The following is a 16,182-nucleotide window of genomic DNA, read 5'->3' on the forward strand; positions in this document are numbered from 1 at the left end:
AGTCATCGCACACATGTGGTATTGTTGTATACCATAGTTTGGTCTTACTATCCTGGCTGCAAGAGAAATCGATGGCATACTATCAGGAAGGCAATATGACCCCAGTTGTCAGGGGTGAAATAACCCATTGCCCGACGTCCGAGTCCAGTGTTTTTTACTGTCGGGCAAGCAAATTTGTATATCACACTGTACCGGTGTCCAGTTGACTTTCCAATGTTAAATATATTGTTTATTTAAAGAATCAACAAGAAAACGGCTGGTATAGTGGAAAAATTGTCAGGGCAAGTGATTTTACATGTGCCACTGTACCGGAGTACACTAGCAATTTTAAAGTTATTTCCATCCCTGGTTGTTATTGAGGGTCAGATTTTGTTTCTAACAACCTGAGCTAGACATAAGAAGTGACTCAGGTGTTCAGGATTTTTGCTGATTTTTGTATGCGTATGTAGACTTTATTTTTTTGTAGCTATTGTCATTGTCATCGAATTAGTGATAAGCTTGTAAAATGGCAAGTGTTAATGTGGCCAGATTATACAGGAAGTGATGGGAGTTTTCTCCCCTGGTTGCTTACAGACGTTACCGACTTTACTGTTGGTGGTGAACTTTCAGGATGGAACAGTGTCTAGACTCAATGAATTTGTTGTTGCTTAGTCTGTCATCACACACGAATCACTGGTTTGCGTAGTCCAAATTACCTGCCCCATTTGACTACTGGTAGGTGGTTGGCATCAGTCCCACCGTGACTCCACACTGAATTTTTAATAATTCCGTGGCAAATTTAGGTAAATTCTGCATCCCATTTTTCAAAATTCTGCTGTTAATAAACACAAAATAATGCAATTTCAATTTTACAAAGAGATCGATTTTGTGAAAATAATTGCATTGTCAAATTCAGATAATAATATTGTTGTGCTTAAGAAAATATAACCTGATGAATAATTCATCTTTATTCATGAATATTTTGAAAATATCGTTATAACAAATTTCTCAGTTCGTTTGTGTAACCGATCATACTTTTGACATTTACCCCTTCTTTTCGTTTTGGTTGATAGTCAATCTTGATCCAACTTTCAAAATAATTGTGCAGGTATTCTGCATTCCGCAGACCATACGTTTTTCTGCATCAAAAAGTAATTCCACGATATATTCTGCAATCGCAGAATCCAGGAAGGACTGTTGGGATAGTGCAAAGAACAAACATGGGTATGATTTACTATAATAACAGACCTTCACCATAGTTGCCATGTTGGTGTTTCCAGACGAGCCACCAGCATGGACCTGCCGATGGCGATGAGATTCCGCAAGCTGCAGGAGCATGCGAAGGAGGCTGTTGGAGTGTACAGGTGAGATAAGCGATGCATGCCTGTGATTTATGTCAGGTGATTTGTTCAGAGTAGTTGTGTCACTGCTAGCTTCTTTAGCCTAGTGGTTAAAGTGTTGGCTCATCACGCCTCGGGTTCGATTCCCCACATGGGTACAATGTGTAAAGCCCATTTCGGGTGTCCCCCGCTGTGATATTGCTGGAATATTGCTAAAAGTGGAATTAAACCAAAGCCATGCAAACACGCACGATCAACAACTAAAAGATCAAAAACCATTTCGGATTTCATTTGTTAAGTTTGTTTGCCCTTGTTTTCATCAGATTGACCCTGTTTTATTGCTTTGCCCTTGTTTTTAATCAATTTGTTCTTGTGTTAAGCTGTTGTTTATATCACTTTGCCCTTGTTTGTTTCAGTTTGCCCTTGTTGTTATCAGTTGATCTGTGACCTATTTCCATACCAGCTTTATTATCTTGGTGATGACCTATTATGTCTATTCTAGGTCCCACATTCATGGCCGAGGGCTTTTCTGCAAGCGCAACATCGACAGTGGTGAGATGGTAATCGAATATGCAGGGGAGGTAATTCGTTCTTCCCTCACAGACAAGCGAGAGAAATATTACGAGAGCAAGGTAAGCAGACTCAGGAAAATATTGTGTGGAAATTATTTACAGCTTGAAAGTTTAGCCCAGAGAGCTCAAGGTCGGTGGCCGCATCTACCCTGAAGACGTACTTGTTGTTACCCAGACTGTTGGCTGGCAACAAAGGTGTAAACAAGGACTGGCATGTGTGGAATCAGCACACTGCGTCTGAGTAGGGTATTTGAGTTAAAAAACTGCAACATGATATCTCTGTTGGCTGGCACTGTACAACTCATATACAAACACACAGTCATTCACTATAGCATGCATACACTCACTCACTCCATACCTCAGAATTCTCAGCACCATGCTTTCCTCTACCCCTGTCCAGTCCCCCTTGCAAATCCCTTTCTCCATGCCCCTCCCCTAATCAATCTTTCAATAAGAATTAAATGACTCCGACAAATTCCCAGCCACCCTCTCATTTATCGCACACCTTTGTTTACTCTCTCTCTCTCTCTCTCTCTCTCTCTCTCTCTCGGCATGGTTGACATGTCATCGGTTCCCAATTGCGCAGATCGATGCTCATGCTGTTGATCACTGGATTGTCTGGTCCAGACTCGATTATTTACAGACCGCTGCCATATAGCTGGAATATTGCTGAGTGTGGCATGAAACTAAACTCACTCACTCACTCTCTCTCACACACACACAGTCACTCGCATACATGCACACACACTCTGACAAGACTCTCGATGAAATTATACATGACTTCAGACAAGTCATTGCCTCCACACTGTTATATGTGTGTGACAGATGCAGACCTCAGATCTATTCTGACATTCTCCACTTGTTTCAGGGTATCGGATGCTACATGTTCCGTATCGACGACTTTGAGGTGGTAGACGCCACCATGCACGGCAGCGCTGCCAGATTTATCAACCATTCCTGTGAGGTGAGTAGACTGATGTGGGTCATCAGCTCAAATGTTGTTCCCCAAACTCTGCTTGTATGAGAAGACTAGGCAGGTTCATATTTATCAGCCATTCCTGTGAGGTGAGTAGACGGGTCTTGGTGTGATTCATCAGCTCAAATAATACTCCCCAACAACCTCTGCTAGTTATCCCCCGTCGCACGTTTAGCACGAAGCGGGGGATATAGTATTAGGCTCCGTCCGTCCGTCCGTCCGTTACGTAGGAATTGGAATATCTTAAGAACCGTTCACTAGATTCTTTTCATATTTGGTACCTAGTTTCATCACAGTATAAGAAAGGTCCAACTCAGGTTTGGTGACCTTGACCTTCCTTTCAAGGTCATAAGGGGACTAGAACATTTTACCTGCATGTTAAGCTATCTCAAGAACCGTTCACTGGATTTTCTTCATATTTAACACCAAGCTTTATCTAGGGAAGGTGCAGGGCCCAGACAATTTTGGTGACCTTCACATAATTTTTAGGGTCACGACGACACTTTGAAGATTTCAGCATGTTAACCTGAATTGTCAGCAAGGTATTTTAAAAACGGTTCACTGGATTTTCTTCATAGACTTTTAAGACTTCTCTTGAATGTTTTTCAATAAGCAATTTCTTTAGTACTAGTTTTGCATATTTCATACACTATTACATTCATGTCAAGGTCAAAGTCAGTCTTGAAAATATGTGTGTGTTGGAACAACTAAAGGGCCAGATATCAAGAGAGGTTGATTAGTCATGTTTTTGTTGACATTTCACTTCATCTTAAACTTTCATTACTTTATAAGTTTGATTTGATAATTTGCGTCGGGGGATTATGTCACCTTAGTGACAGTGCTTGTTGTATTAGAGACTGGGCAGGTTCATATTTATCCCTCCCTTGATTCAGTGACTCAGTGTTGTTTGTTCTTGTTCCAGCCCAACTGCTATTCCAGGGTGATCAACGTGGACGGGAAGAAGCATATCGTCATCTTTGCCATGAGACCGTAAGTATTCTACAGATGTCCTTGGAAAGCACTGTACGTCTGGCATACTGGAGTGAATGATTTGATTTTGCTAAAAGTGGCGTAAAACCCATACTCACTAACTCACTCAATCACTCACTGTTAGGGTCAAACACTGTGGGACCAGGGAAGATATGGGATATGGCCTTTAGCGACCCATGCTTGTCATAAGAGGCGACTAACGGGATCGGGTGGTCAGGTTCGCTGACTTGGTTGACACATGTCATCATGTCCCATCAATGCTTATGATGTTGATCACTGGATTGTCTGGTCCAGACTCGATTATTTACATATAGCTGGAATGTTGCTGAGCGCAACATTAAAATCAACCAACCAATCCAAAGCTTTGTTTGAGATTTTTGTAGATGGCATCTCTGTCCTGGTTGACACGTCATCAATTGCATAGATCGATGCTCAAGACGTCAATCACTGGAAGGTGGTCCAAACTGGATATTACCGGCTGGGGGCTGTGGGGTAGCTAAGTGGTTAGGGCGTTCACACTGAAGACCCGGGTTCGATTCCCCACATGGGTACAATGTGTGAAGCCCATTTCTGGTGTACCCCACCATGATATTGCTGGAATATTGCTAAAAACGGTGTAAAACTCACTCACTATTACAGGCTGCCGTGACAAAACAAACACTGTGATGTGATAAATGCAAGGATTTCCATGCATAGCTTAATGGTAAAATGTAACCTGTTGTTTGCCACAGAATCAGCAAGGGCGAGGAGCTGACTTACGACTACAAGTTCCCCATTGAGGAGGTGAAGATTCCGTGCTCCTGTGGCTCAAAGAAGTGTCGCAAGTACCTCAACTAATCCCGGGCGTCATCACAGCTCATGTGACCATTTAAACTTTGGAAAAAAACACTACATGATGGTTTGCCCTGAAGATCAACTTGTTTTCTTTGCTATTCGAGATTATGCAATGAAAATATTCTATCAGAAATGACAGGAGGCGATAACATCTGACGGTCCCTGCAAGTGTGAAGTAAGACACTCTGTCAAAATGTGAAAGAATATACAGTTTCAAGGAAATCCATGGGCAGTGGAGTAGCCTAGTGGTTAAACCGTCCGCTCGTCACGCCCAAGACCAAGGTTTGATTCCCCATGTAAAAACTTAACTCGCTAACTCAAGGAGATCCGATGAAGGGTCAAGGTCAAGGTCATATGCAGAGGAATACTGTTAGAGATGTTTCTATGGGGATGGTTACCATTGTGATGGTTCTCATTTCCATGGTGTGAGAGGTGTTTCCTGGTCAGTCTGAATTAACAAGTACATAGAGTGTGAGGAGAGTTTGTCCTGTTGAGTCAAATACGTGTTGAATGTTGGATAGATGTGCGGGCAGCTAGATGTCGAGTACCTCATGACAAGAGACAAAGCTGCAACACTTACACATTGTAAGTCACAAGTGCTTCCTGACTGCAACGTGCAGGGTGATGTTTGACTTCCAGGGGGCACCTGTTTTACTGTTTTTAGAGGTTTGTTGACAGCCTGGCTCAGACTCTGTTTACAGAAGTACTTCAAGGTCAGCGTGGTGGTAGATGCTGGAGTGATATAGTTTACGTGGGAGAAGCGGAAACAGTACCCAACACACAAGATTCTAAGGTCCTCGACTATTTGTCCTGTAAGCTAGAACTGATTCAGAGCTTGACACTGGGTATTATTTTCATTATTTGAACTTCTCTGAATAAATGTTGTGACAATTCTGTTTAGCCATGGCTGTAATCAGGACAGGGCACGTTTTTCTGTTGAGTTGCTCACGCGTGTGAAATGTGTGACGGTCATGCACCCTGTACCTATCAGACATGACGATGTTGTGGAGACTGGTTGCCATGGCTATATTCATCAAGGCAGCTGTTACCATTGGCGACTGTATCTTATTTTCCAGTGGAGAGGGTGTTGCAGTATATGTGCAACATTGTCATTACTCGCTACTGGGGACCATCAACTGCTTATGATAAGATTTTGTATTAGTGGTGGTCCGATTAATTGAAATAATCGAAGATTGGTCGTAGTGACTAAACGACCAAGCAATCGATCATAATTTCTCATAATCGAACACAAACAATTCTGGAACACTTGTTTTCATTAATAATATTTTTCACATGGTTGGTTTTGTCTGTTACATTTTGTAAGCACTGCAAGCTCGTTTCAAGTCATGATTGAATTTATCTTAAAGATTCCAAGACATTTATGTTCCTAACTTACTAGTCATCCTTTAAAGATGTGAAATTTTGCCCAAAAAACCCAGAAGAACTACAATTTTTCCCCTTATTTTAGTGGGCATTAACAAATTTCATAAATGACGCTAACCAATTATTTTCGATGATTGATCGGTAGTAATGAACCAATCATCAATTATGAGATTTTAACCAATTCCCAACACTAATTTGTATCATTGATTGTGTGGGATAGAGTTTAACAATGGAACTTAACTGTCAAATATGGACAAAATTCTGTGTACGTCCTTTGTTTGTGTTGTTTAGTTTGGCCAATTTTCTACTTTTTGTTTCCAAATACTGAAGATGAGTTAAGATAAGAAAATATTTCTGCATGAAAAAGCTACAAAACCTCTGAGATGACCAAAATCAAATTCACTCAGTCATAACAAATATCTCTATAGATTTGAGAGTTACTTCCCCTTGCACTGTATGGACAATCTTAATACACAGAATTTACTTGAAGTGTGTTGGGTCTATGTATGCAAAAGAATATCAAACTATCAAACAATTTTTATGTGGACTGAAACAGTAGACTTGGGCGAAAGTTGCCAAATGTCGATGTTAACATTTGAAGCAGTGAGTGACATAGTCTGTGTTGATAGTTCCGTCTTTCCCATGATTGTTTCTTGTATGAACAAATGAGATGTGATTGGCCAGAGTTTGCCAGGAACTGGTAGCTATGTATCCATGTATATTTCCTGAGTAATTTCAAATTATGTTTTGACGTGGCCCACATCAGTGCCCAGAGGCGACGCGAATGATCGGCAATGTTCAGTTATCTATAGGTGGTGGACCTAGTGGTTAGAATGTTCGCCTATCACACCAAAGACCCAGGTTCGGTTCCCCTCATGGGTACAATGTGTGAAGGCCATTTCGCTATTTCTGGTGCTTCTCCCCCTAGGCATTTTGTGGATCGGGCCCCTGTAATGTAATTAGCTGCTGCGGACTGTAAAGACTAGACAAACCCTCTCAGGTGGTCAGACTTGCTGAATTTGTTGATCGTGTGTCATGGCATCACGATTATGATCGATGCTCATGATGTCAGTCACTGGATTGCCTGATCCAGATTTGAATGTATGCAGAGGTGGAATGTTGCTGAGTGCAGTTATTTACATCTATAAGCTAATAGCATGAACTGGTTGAGGACTATGGACCCACCCGCTGTAGAGGGTATTATGTACTGAAACATATATACAGGTCACTGCCATAGCTGGAATATTGCTGGGTTGAATAACAAACAAACAAAACACTGACATGCAAAGCGGTCTTAGCTCTAAGATTGTCATATGCCTATGTTAAAGCATGGGAGTTACGATCCATATGGCCTTAGTCACTTTGTGGAACAGTGTCCTGGAATGTCTTATATCCCCAGCTGGAGGTGGGGTAATTATACACAATTATATCTCCTTGTACCTCATACACAACTGTAACAGGTGTCCAAACAGAACAACTTATACAGGAGTGATGAAGAAAGAGGTTGTGCATGTCAGTGTAATAATTTCATTAAAAAATCGTTTCATTGTGAAATGAACTTGATAATCATAGATTCATGACAAACTTTTAGATTTTATTTATTTGATCGTGAAGACCAGCAATGTTATATTACATGCCAATTAAGTATTATGACATACTGCATAATGCCCTCTCCTCAGTTGCTACATTGTATGAGATGAAATACAGTGTTGTATATAGCTGTATATAGTGTTATATATCCCGGGTGACAATATCAGATGTGTTCAATTGTGTGTGTTTGTAACTGTACGTGTTGTTAGAACCAGCAGCAGGTACACCTATGCTGTCCTACAGTTGTCTCCCTTGCATGTGTGCAGGATTGTGTTGAGTCGAGGAACCATGCATATCAGTATCCAGGCACTTTTATCAGTGCCCTGGGACACTGATGTACTGAATGTGGTTCAATGCATCCCATGTTTACCACGAGCCATAGTATAGTATATACCCTGTTGACACTGCTTAAATGAATTTATCTTGCTAACATGTTTTAGTCCTCCATTGTAAAAAAGTTCATACAAATTGATAGAAATCAGGTTTTTAATTGAGTTGTACTGTGCCATGTGACGTTGTAAACAACATGCAACTTTGTAATGGGATAGAAGGGATTTTTGTCTCCCACTAGGAAATCCATTATAAGCCTGTTTTCATTGTGGCAGGATGTAAGGGATTTTTTCTCCTGCCCAGAAATGTATTTCCCTCCCAGGAGGGTTACATGTTTTTTTATTAAGATCCCATGAACCAAACCTCAGTATTCTGACATGGAGGTAACATAGGCATATAACACATGCATGCTTATGTCCCAGAACATGGTAGTAGGTCATTATAGCCAGCGTTGTAAACTCCCCAAAATTTCGGCCAGACAACTGGTCTGGTAACTCTCAAAAGTTACCAGACCGGCTGGAAAGTTACCAGACCTGAATTTTCAGGATTAAGATAAAATATAGGAGGTAAATAGGAGGAGGGAACTTTTTAATGTCAGGTTATTGTCACAATAACACGTTTTTAAATGTTTTTAGTCATTATATACATTACAAAATTACGCTGATTCAACAGCCAGACCATCGGGCGTGCAACTTTTTAAAACTGACCGTCCGGTCGCAAAACAGACCGTCCCGGACGGTCGGGCAGGCGGGAGTTTGCAACGCTGTTATAGCCATGTCCCAGAACATGGTAGTAGGTCATTATAGCCATGTCCCAGAACATGGTAGTAGGTCATTATAGCTATGTCCCAGATCATGGTAGTAGGTCATTATAGTTATGTCCCAGAACATGGTAGTAGGTCATTATAGCCATGTCCCAGAACATGTAGTAGGTCATTATAGCCATGTCCCAGAACATGGTTGTAGGTCATTATAGCCATGTCCCAGAACATGGTAGTAGGTCATTATAGCCAGCGTTGTAAACTCCCCAAAATTTCGGCCAGACAACTGGTCTGGTAACTCTCAAAAGTTACCAGACCGGCTGGAAAGTTACCAGACCTGAATTTTCAGGATTAAGATAAAATATAGGAGGTAAATAGGAGGAGGGAACTTTTTAATGTCAGGTTATTGTCACAATAACACGTTTTTAAATGTTTTTAGTCATTATATACATTACAAAATTACGCTGATTCAACAGCCAGACCATCGGGCGTGCAACTTTTTAAAACTGACCGTCCGGTCGCAAAACAGACCGTCCCGGACGGTCGGGCAGGCGGGAGTTTGCAACGCTGTTATAGCCATGTCCCAGAACATGGTAGTAGGTCATTATAGCCATGTCCCAGAACATGGTAGTAGGTCATTATAGCTATGTCCCAGAACATGTAGTAGGTCATTATAGCCATGTCCCAGAACATGGTTGTAGGTCATTATAGCCATGTCCCAGAACATGGTAGTAGGTCATTATAGCTATGTCCCAGAACATGGTAGTAGGTCATTATAGCCATCTCCCAGAACATGGTAGTAGGTCATTATAGCCATGTCCCAGAACATGGTAGTAGGTCATTATTGCTATGTCCCAGAACATGTAGTAGGTCATTATAGCCATGTCCCAGAACATGGTAGTAGGTCATTATTGCTATGTCCCAGAACATGGTAGTAGGTCATTATAGCCATGTCCCAGAACATGGTAGTAGGCCATTATAGTTATGTCCCAGAACATGGTAGTAGGTCATTATAGCCATGTCCCAGAACATGGTAGTAGGTCATTATAGCCATGTCCCAGAACATGGTAGTAGGCCATTATAGTTATGTCCCAGAACATGGTTGTAGGTCATTATAGCCATGTCCCAGAACATGGTAGTAGGTCATTATAGCTATGTCCCAGAACATGGTAGTAGGTCATTATTGCTATGTCCCAGAACATGTAGTAGGTCATTATAGCCATGTCCCAGAACATGGTAGTAGGTCATTATAGCCATGTCCCAGAACATGGTAGTAGGTCATTATTGCTATGTCCCAGAACATGGTTGTAGGCCATTATAGTTATGTCCCAGAACATGGTTGTAGGTCATTATAGCCATCAAGCAGCTGTGAATAATGTTATTATTTTATGTTCTCAGTCCACAAAGGTACATGTGGTAAAATCAGTTTGTTGGTTTTTGACATTTTGTCGTCCGAATGTTTTGATTGTTGTAAAAGATGATTTAGTCCAGAACAAAGTGCCCGCCCTTGCTGCCAACTTTAGTCAAGTTACTACCATTGTTTTCAAATGCATGCAGATGGCATTAGTATGCAGTGCAGAGTTAGTTCCCTTGGTTATACCAGGATCCACTGCTGATGGGTCCCTGATTTTCCTCTACGGGGAGTACTAGGTCTGTCAGCGCCTTACCTAGTGAGAATGAATATTGTCAAGAGTTTGACAAACTTGGGCTTTCCTCCTGTGCAAAACTGACCCTCAGTGTTGGAAGTGTGGCCGAGCATGCTCACTCTACACTTAGTATTTATGGTGAACAAATGGAAGTGAATCTCAGAACACCATCTGTTTGAATAATGAAGCAACCAAGTTCATGGATAATAACAACTGCTTGTTAATTTCAGAGAGAGACAGGGATGGCATTTTTCCGCTGATTTAATTCATCTGAAACCCCATTTGATGACACAATAAGTTTTCAGCTGAAAATAGATTTTCCTGTTGCCATCCATGGAGACATTTTGGTGTAGATTCTTACACGGTTACTTAACGCAAACACTTTTAGGTTCATAATGGTGACGAATCTAAACCGAAAATTGCTGATTGCAATAAACAAGTTGTTATCCAGATCTTGTATGATTCCTTATTGACTCACCAACTAGTATGCGATCAAACAACCATCTATGTGAATCCTGTCAGGTCAGACCGTATTCTGTGATGTCATGTAGCTCATCTACTTCATTGTTATATGGAAAAGTGCCTTCAATGTGCTGGGTTTTGGTCCTCTGTAAATTAGGGAACAATATCAATGTTTTAAGAATAAATAATTTGAATTGAATTTAAAACGAATTACGCTCTTTATGTTTCTTTTCATGCTTCAAAATATGAACATTTACACAAAACAAAAATACAGAAAATTGGAAAGTTATGTGATCAAAAACAGATTGTGATCAGTCGTAGATGGAATAATGAGTTGAAAATATTAACAAATCTGTCAAATGTACGGGTAGCGTTTTCATGAAGTTTTCATATTTTCTCACAGTAACAGCCTCACAAAACCATCCTACCAAAATACTGGTGGTAAGATAATCAAGTTTGATAACAAATATTTTCATCTGTCTGTAGTATGCATTTGATGAACTTGTTTATACTCATTCCATTTTGTAAATCCGAATAATGAGATTGCAATTTGTGCTGTTAATGAAATAGAGATACGATTGGTTGTATTTTCCGTTTGCCACCCACATTTGCCTCCACATTTTATGCAGAACTGTGCCTTATGCAGGTGTAGTTGTGAGATTCTGGCCAGTGAAGATGTACCGGGAATGTTATAACATTGTTATGAGGTGTTGTATAACCTAGTTATTACCTGACGGAGTGATACAGTGTAACTGTGTTGTGCAACATGATGAAACATCTGCTGTGGAAGCTGTGGAGAAGTGGTAACTCCTGTCGAACATTTGTTGCTTGAAATAAGGGAACAAGTTCTAGTTTGAAAATTAACAAAGGGAGACCACTCCCCCAAGCAATCTGTACTTGCCATGCAATAATTGTATATTCCTTGCTTTGATATACACCAGACTTGCTGTTCAAATTGATATATGGGATCAGTCTACACTGGAGCTATCATTAGACATCCGAAGTCCATCACAGTCATTATTTATATCTTGTGCAGGTTGCATATTATTTTATATCTATGGTTGTTGAGAGTGTGTATATATGTAAATATGAACCAGAAGGACGCCTCTCCCAAGGAAGTCCAGGACGTGGCCATCACCAGACTTCGGTTGTGTAGATAATACACATTGTTTTTGATGAATTATAAGAATGAATCATCCTATATTTTAGTATGAATCTCATGAACATATGCACAAACTTAGATTGAATCAAGAGATGTCAGTGTTGTACCTAATGGTTGACTCTATTGACATTTGAGCAGGATATTTAGCCTGGAAAAGCGTTCTACAAATGCTCTATTATTATTATTTTTATTATTATGATTATTAACGGTCACAAAAATCAAATTGTTTTATTTTTTAGGGACACAGGATTTTATTTGTAAGTTGAAATGTAAACCGAATTCATTATTGTACATTACCGTGGGAACTATGAAGTGAGGACGGCAAGATAATCACAAAAGTTGAACCTTGGTATTTCAACAGTTGATAACAGTTCACTACATCTAAGAAAATGTTTTCAGTGTAAGTGGTGTTTTCTTAAATGACAAGGACGGTAGGGTAGCCTAGCGGTTGAACCGTTCGCTCGTCACGCCGAAGACCCGGGTTCAATTCCCCACATGGGTACGATGTGTGAAGCCGATTTCTGGTGTCCCCTGCCAAGATTTTGCCGGAATATTGCTAAAAGGGGGGAAAAACTAAACTCACTCACTCACTCTTAAATGACAAGGTACATGTATGATGTACTGACTTTCCATCAGAGAAAAAGACAAATGTATACATTTCAGCACAAAGGATATTTTGCTGCATGAAAATGAATTAACAGTGGATTTCAGTGTAACCTATTTCAGTTGGATTTGCTCAGACCTGATCTGTCTCAAAATAAGTCATTGTGCTTGTGTTTCTGAAAGACTTGGCACAAAATGCATGAAATTGCCTTTTTTCAGTATTATGTAGGTTGATAATATTGTTTTCAGTCATAATCATGATCTTAGTTTTAGAGTAACCACAATGTGATGTCATAGGTACTCATCTGTATGAGGGCGGTGAGGTAGCCTAGTGGTTAAAGCGTTCGCTTGTCATGCCGAAGACCCGGGTTCGATTTCCGACATGGGTACAATGTGTGAAGCCCATTTCTGGTGTCCCCGTCGTGATATTGCTGAAATATTGCTAAAAGTGGCTTAAGACTAAACTTACTACAACTCATTCGTATGATATACAGAGGAACATGTAGAGGTTTCACCCTCTGGTATAACTGTACGTATCACTCTGTATATATTCATAATGATATCCACAGGAATATGTGGAGGTTTCACCCTCGTATCACTCTGTATATATACATAATGATATCCACAGGAATATGTGGAGGTTGCACCCTATGGTATAACGGTACGTATCACTCTGTATATATACATAATGATATCCACAGGAATATGTGGAGGTTTCACCCTATGGTATAACTGTACGTATCACTGTATATACACACGATGATACCAATAGGTACATGTAGAGGTTGCACAATATAGTAGAACCGCACGTAGCACTTTGTAAACATTTTGTCACACCATTTTATAACAGTTAATCATTGTTGTGATTGTGCATTTATTTCATGTTTGCAACTTCCATGCTTTTCATACATTTTTTACTTGTTTGAAAAACAATGTACAGACTAATTTATTGTACATAGTTCGACCCAAGTGGCTCTTGTTTTTATCTCAAGTTGATGTATATATGAATAAACCTATCTCAGACAACAGTCTTTTGTTTTGTTAATTTGACCTTGCATCAATGAACAAGGGTTTCACCAGGGAATCGTTAGTGATGCTAGCTTGTTTCACCAGGAAATCTAGTGATGCTTGTGGGTTTCACCAGGGAATCTAGTGATGCTTGTGGGTTTCACCAGGAAATCTAGTGATGCTTGTGGGTTTCACCAGGAAATCTAGTGATGCTTGTGGGTTTTACCAGGAAATCTAGTGATGCTTGTGGGTTTTACTAGGAAATCTAGTGATGCTTCTGGGTTTCACCAGGAAATCTAGTGATGCTTGTGGGTTTTACTAGGAAATCTAGTGATGCTTCTGGGTTTCACCAGGAAATCTAGTGATGCTTCTGGGTTTTACTAGGAAAATCTAGTGATGCTTGTGGGTTTTACTAGGAAATCTAGTGATGCTTGTGGGTTTCACTAGGAAAATCTAGTGATGCTTGTTGGTTTTACTAGGAAATCTAGTGATGCTTGTGGGTTTCACTAGGAAAATCTAGTGATGCTTGTGGGTTTTACTAGGAAAATCTAGTGATGCTTCTGGGTTTCACCAGGAAAATCTAGTGATGCTTGTGGGTTTCACCAGGGAATCTAGTGATGCTTGTGGGTTTCACCAGGAAATCTAGTGATGCTTGTGGGTTTCACCAGGAAATCTAGTGATGCTTGTGGGTTTCACCAGGAAATCTAGTGATGCTTGTGGGTTTCACCAGGAAATCTAGTGATGCTTGTGGGTTTCACCAGGAAATCTAGTGATGCTTGTGGGTTTTACCAGGAAATCTAGTGATGCTTGTGGGTTTTACTAGGAAATCTAGTGATGCTTCTGGGTTTCACCAGGAAATCTAGTGATGCTTGTGGGTTTTACTAGGAAATCTAGTGATGCTTCTGGGTTTCACCAGGAAATCTAGTGATGCTTCTGGGTTTTACTAGGAAAATCTAGTGATGCTTCTGGGTTTTACTAGGAAATCTAGTGATGCTTGTGGGTTTCACTAGGAAAATCTAGTGATGCTTGTTGGTTTTACTAGGAAATCTAGTGATGCTTGTGGGTTTCACTAGGAAAATCTAGTGATGCTTGTGGGTTTTACTAGGAAAATCTAGTGATGCTTCTGGGTTTCACCAGGAAAATCTAGTGATGCTTGTGGGTTTTACTAGGAAATCTAGTGATGCTAGCTTGTGTCACCAGGGAATTTAGTGATGCTTGTGGGTTTCACTAGGAAATCTAGTGATGCTAGCTTGTGTCACCAGGGAATCTAGTGATGCTTGTAGGTTTCACTAGGGAAAGTGAATAGTGGGGTTTCACTAGTGATGCTTGTGGTTTTACTAGGAAATCTAGTGATGCTTGTGGGGTTTACTAGGAAATCTAGTGATGCTTGTGGGGTTTACTAGAAAATCTAGTGATGCTTGTGGGTTTCACCAGGAAATCTAGTGATGCTTGTGGGTTTCACCAGGAAATCTAGTGATGCTTGTGGGTTTTACCAGGAAATCTAGTGATGCTTGTGGGTTTTACTAGGAAATCTAGTGATGCTTCTGGGTTTCACCAGGAAATCTAGTGATGCTTGTGGGTTTTACTAGGAAATCTAGTGATGCTTCTGGGTTTCACCAGGAAATATAGTGATGCTTCTGGGTTTTACTAGGAAAATCTAGTGATGCTTGTGGGTTTTACTAGGAAATCTAGTGATGCTTGTGGGTTTCACTAGGAAAATCTAGTGATGCTTGTTGGTTTTACTAGGAAATCTAGTGATGCTTGTGGGTTTCACTAGGAAAATCTAGTGATGCTTGTGGGTTTTACTAGGAAAATCTAGTGATGCTTCTGGGTTTCACCAGGAAAATCTAGTGATGCTTGTGGGTTTTACTAGGAAATCTAGTGATGCTAGCTTGTGTCACCAGGGAATTTAGTGATGCTTGTGGGTTTCACTAGGAAATCTAGTGATGCTAGCTTGTGTCACCAGGGAATCTAGTGATGCTTGTAGGTTTCACTAGGGAAAGTGAATAGTGGGGTTTCACTAGTGATGCTTGTGGTTTTACTAGGAAATCTAGTGATGCTTGTGGGGTTTACTAGGAAATCTAGTGATGCTTGTGGGGTTTACTAGGAAATCTAGTGATGCTTGTGGGGTTTACTAGGAAATCTAGTGGTGCGTGTGGGGTTTACTAGGGAATCTAGTGATGCTTGTTGGTTTCACTAGGGAATTTGTAGTGAAGGTAGTGGATTTCACCAGGGAATCTAGTGATGTGAATGGGTTTCACCAGGGAATCTAATAAGGCTTGTGGGTTTCATCATGGAATCTGTAGTGAGTTTCACCAGGGAATCTGTAGTGATGTTAATGGGTTTCACCAGGGAATCTGTAGTGATGTTAATGGGTTTCACCAGGGAATCTAGTGATGTTAATGGGTTTCACCAGGGAATCTAGTGATGTTAATGGGTTTCACCAGGGAATCTAGTGATGTTAATGGGTTTCACCAGGGAATCTGTAGTGATGTTAATGGGTTTCACCAGGGAATCTAGTGATGTTAATGGGTTTCACCAGGGAAT

At 40.5% G+C, this 16,182-nt stretch overlaps 1 protein-coding gene and 1 long non-coding RNA gene across 5 annotated transcripts in view; both read left to right on the top strand.

Moving 5' to 3' along the window:
- The window catches only part of LOC124280812, a 58,934-nt gene extending 53,767 nt beyond the window's left edge, over nucleotides 1–5,167 (top strand). The window contains 5 exon segments of the mRNA XM_046716792.1: nucleotides 1,260–1,343; nucleotides 1,822–1,951; nucleotides 2,760–2,855; nucleotides 3,790–3,857; nucleotides 4,589–5,167. Coding sequence (XP_046572748.1) covers nucleotides 1,260–1,343; nucleotides 1,822–1,951; nucleotides 2,760–2,855; nucleotides 3,790–3,857; nucleotides 4,589–4,694 — 484 coding nt within the window. The 3' untranslated portion in view covers nucleotides 4,695–5,167.
- A 1,024-nt stretch (nucleotides 5,168–6,191) lies between these two features.
- LOC124280791 lies at nucleotides 6,192–13,653 on the top strand. Of its 4 annotated transcripts, none has more exons than XR_006899775.1 (3): nucleotides 6,192–8,429; nucleotides 8,791–9,930; nucleotides 9,964–13,653. It is a non-coding gene; the product is annotated as an uncharacterized LOC124280791 (long non-coding RNA). The 4 variants fall into 4 exon arrangements; XR_006899773.1 differs by having other exon boundaries at nucleotides 8,791–8,892; nucleotides 8,926–13,653; XR_006899774.1 differs by having other exon boundaries at nucleotides 8,791–8,892; nucleotides 9,355–13,653.
- Nucleotides 13,654–16,182: the final 2,529 nt, after the last annotated feature.

Source organism: Haliotis rubra, unplaced genomic scaffold (assembly GCF_003918875.1).
Source record: "Haliotis rubra isolate DU_JTF1 unplaced genomic scaffold, ASM391887v1 Scf274, whole genome shotgun sequence".
NCBI classification, from domain to species: Eukaryota; Metazoa; Mollusca; class Gastropoda; order Lepetellida; family Haliotidae; genus Haliotis; species Haliotis rubra.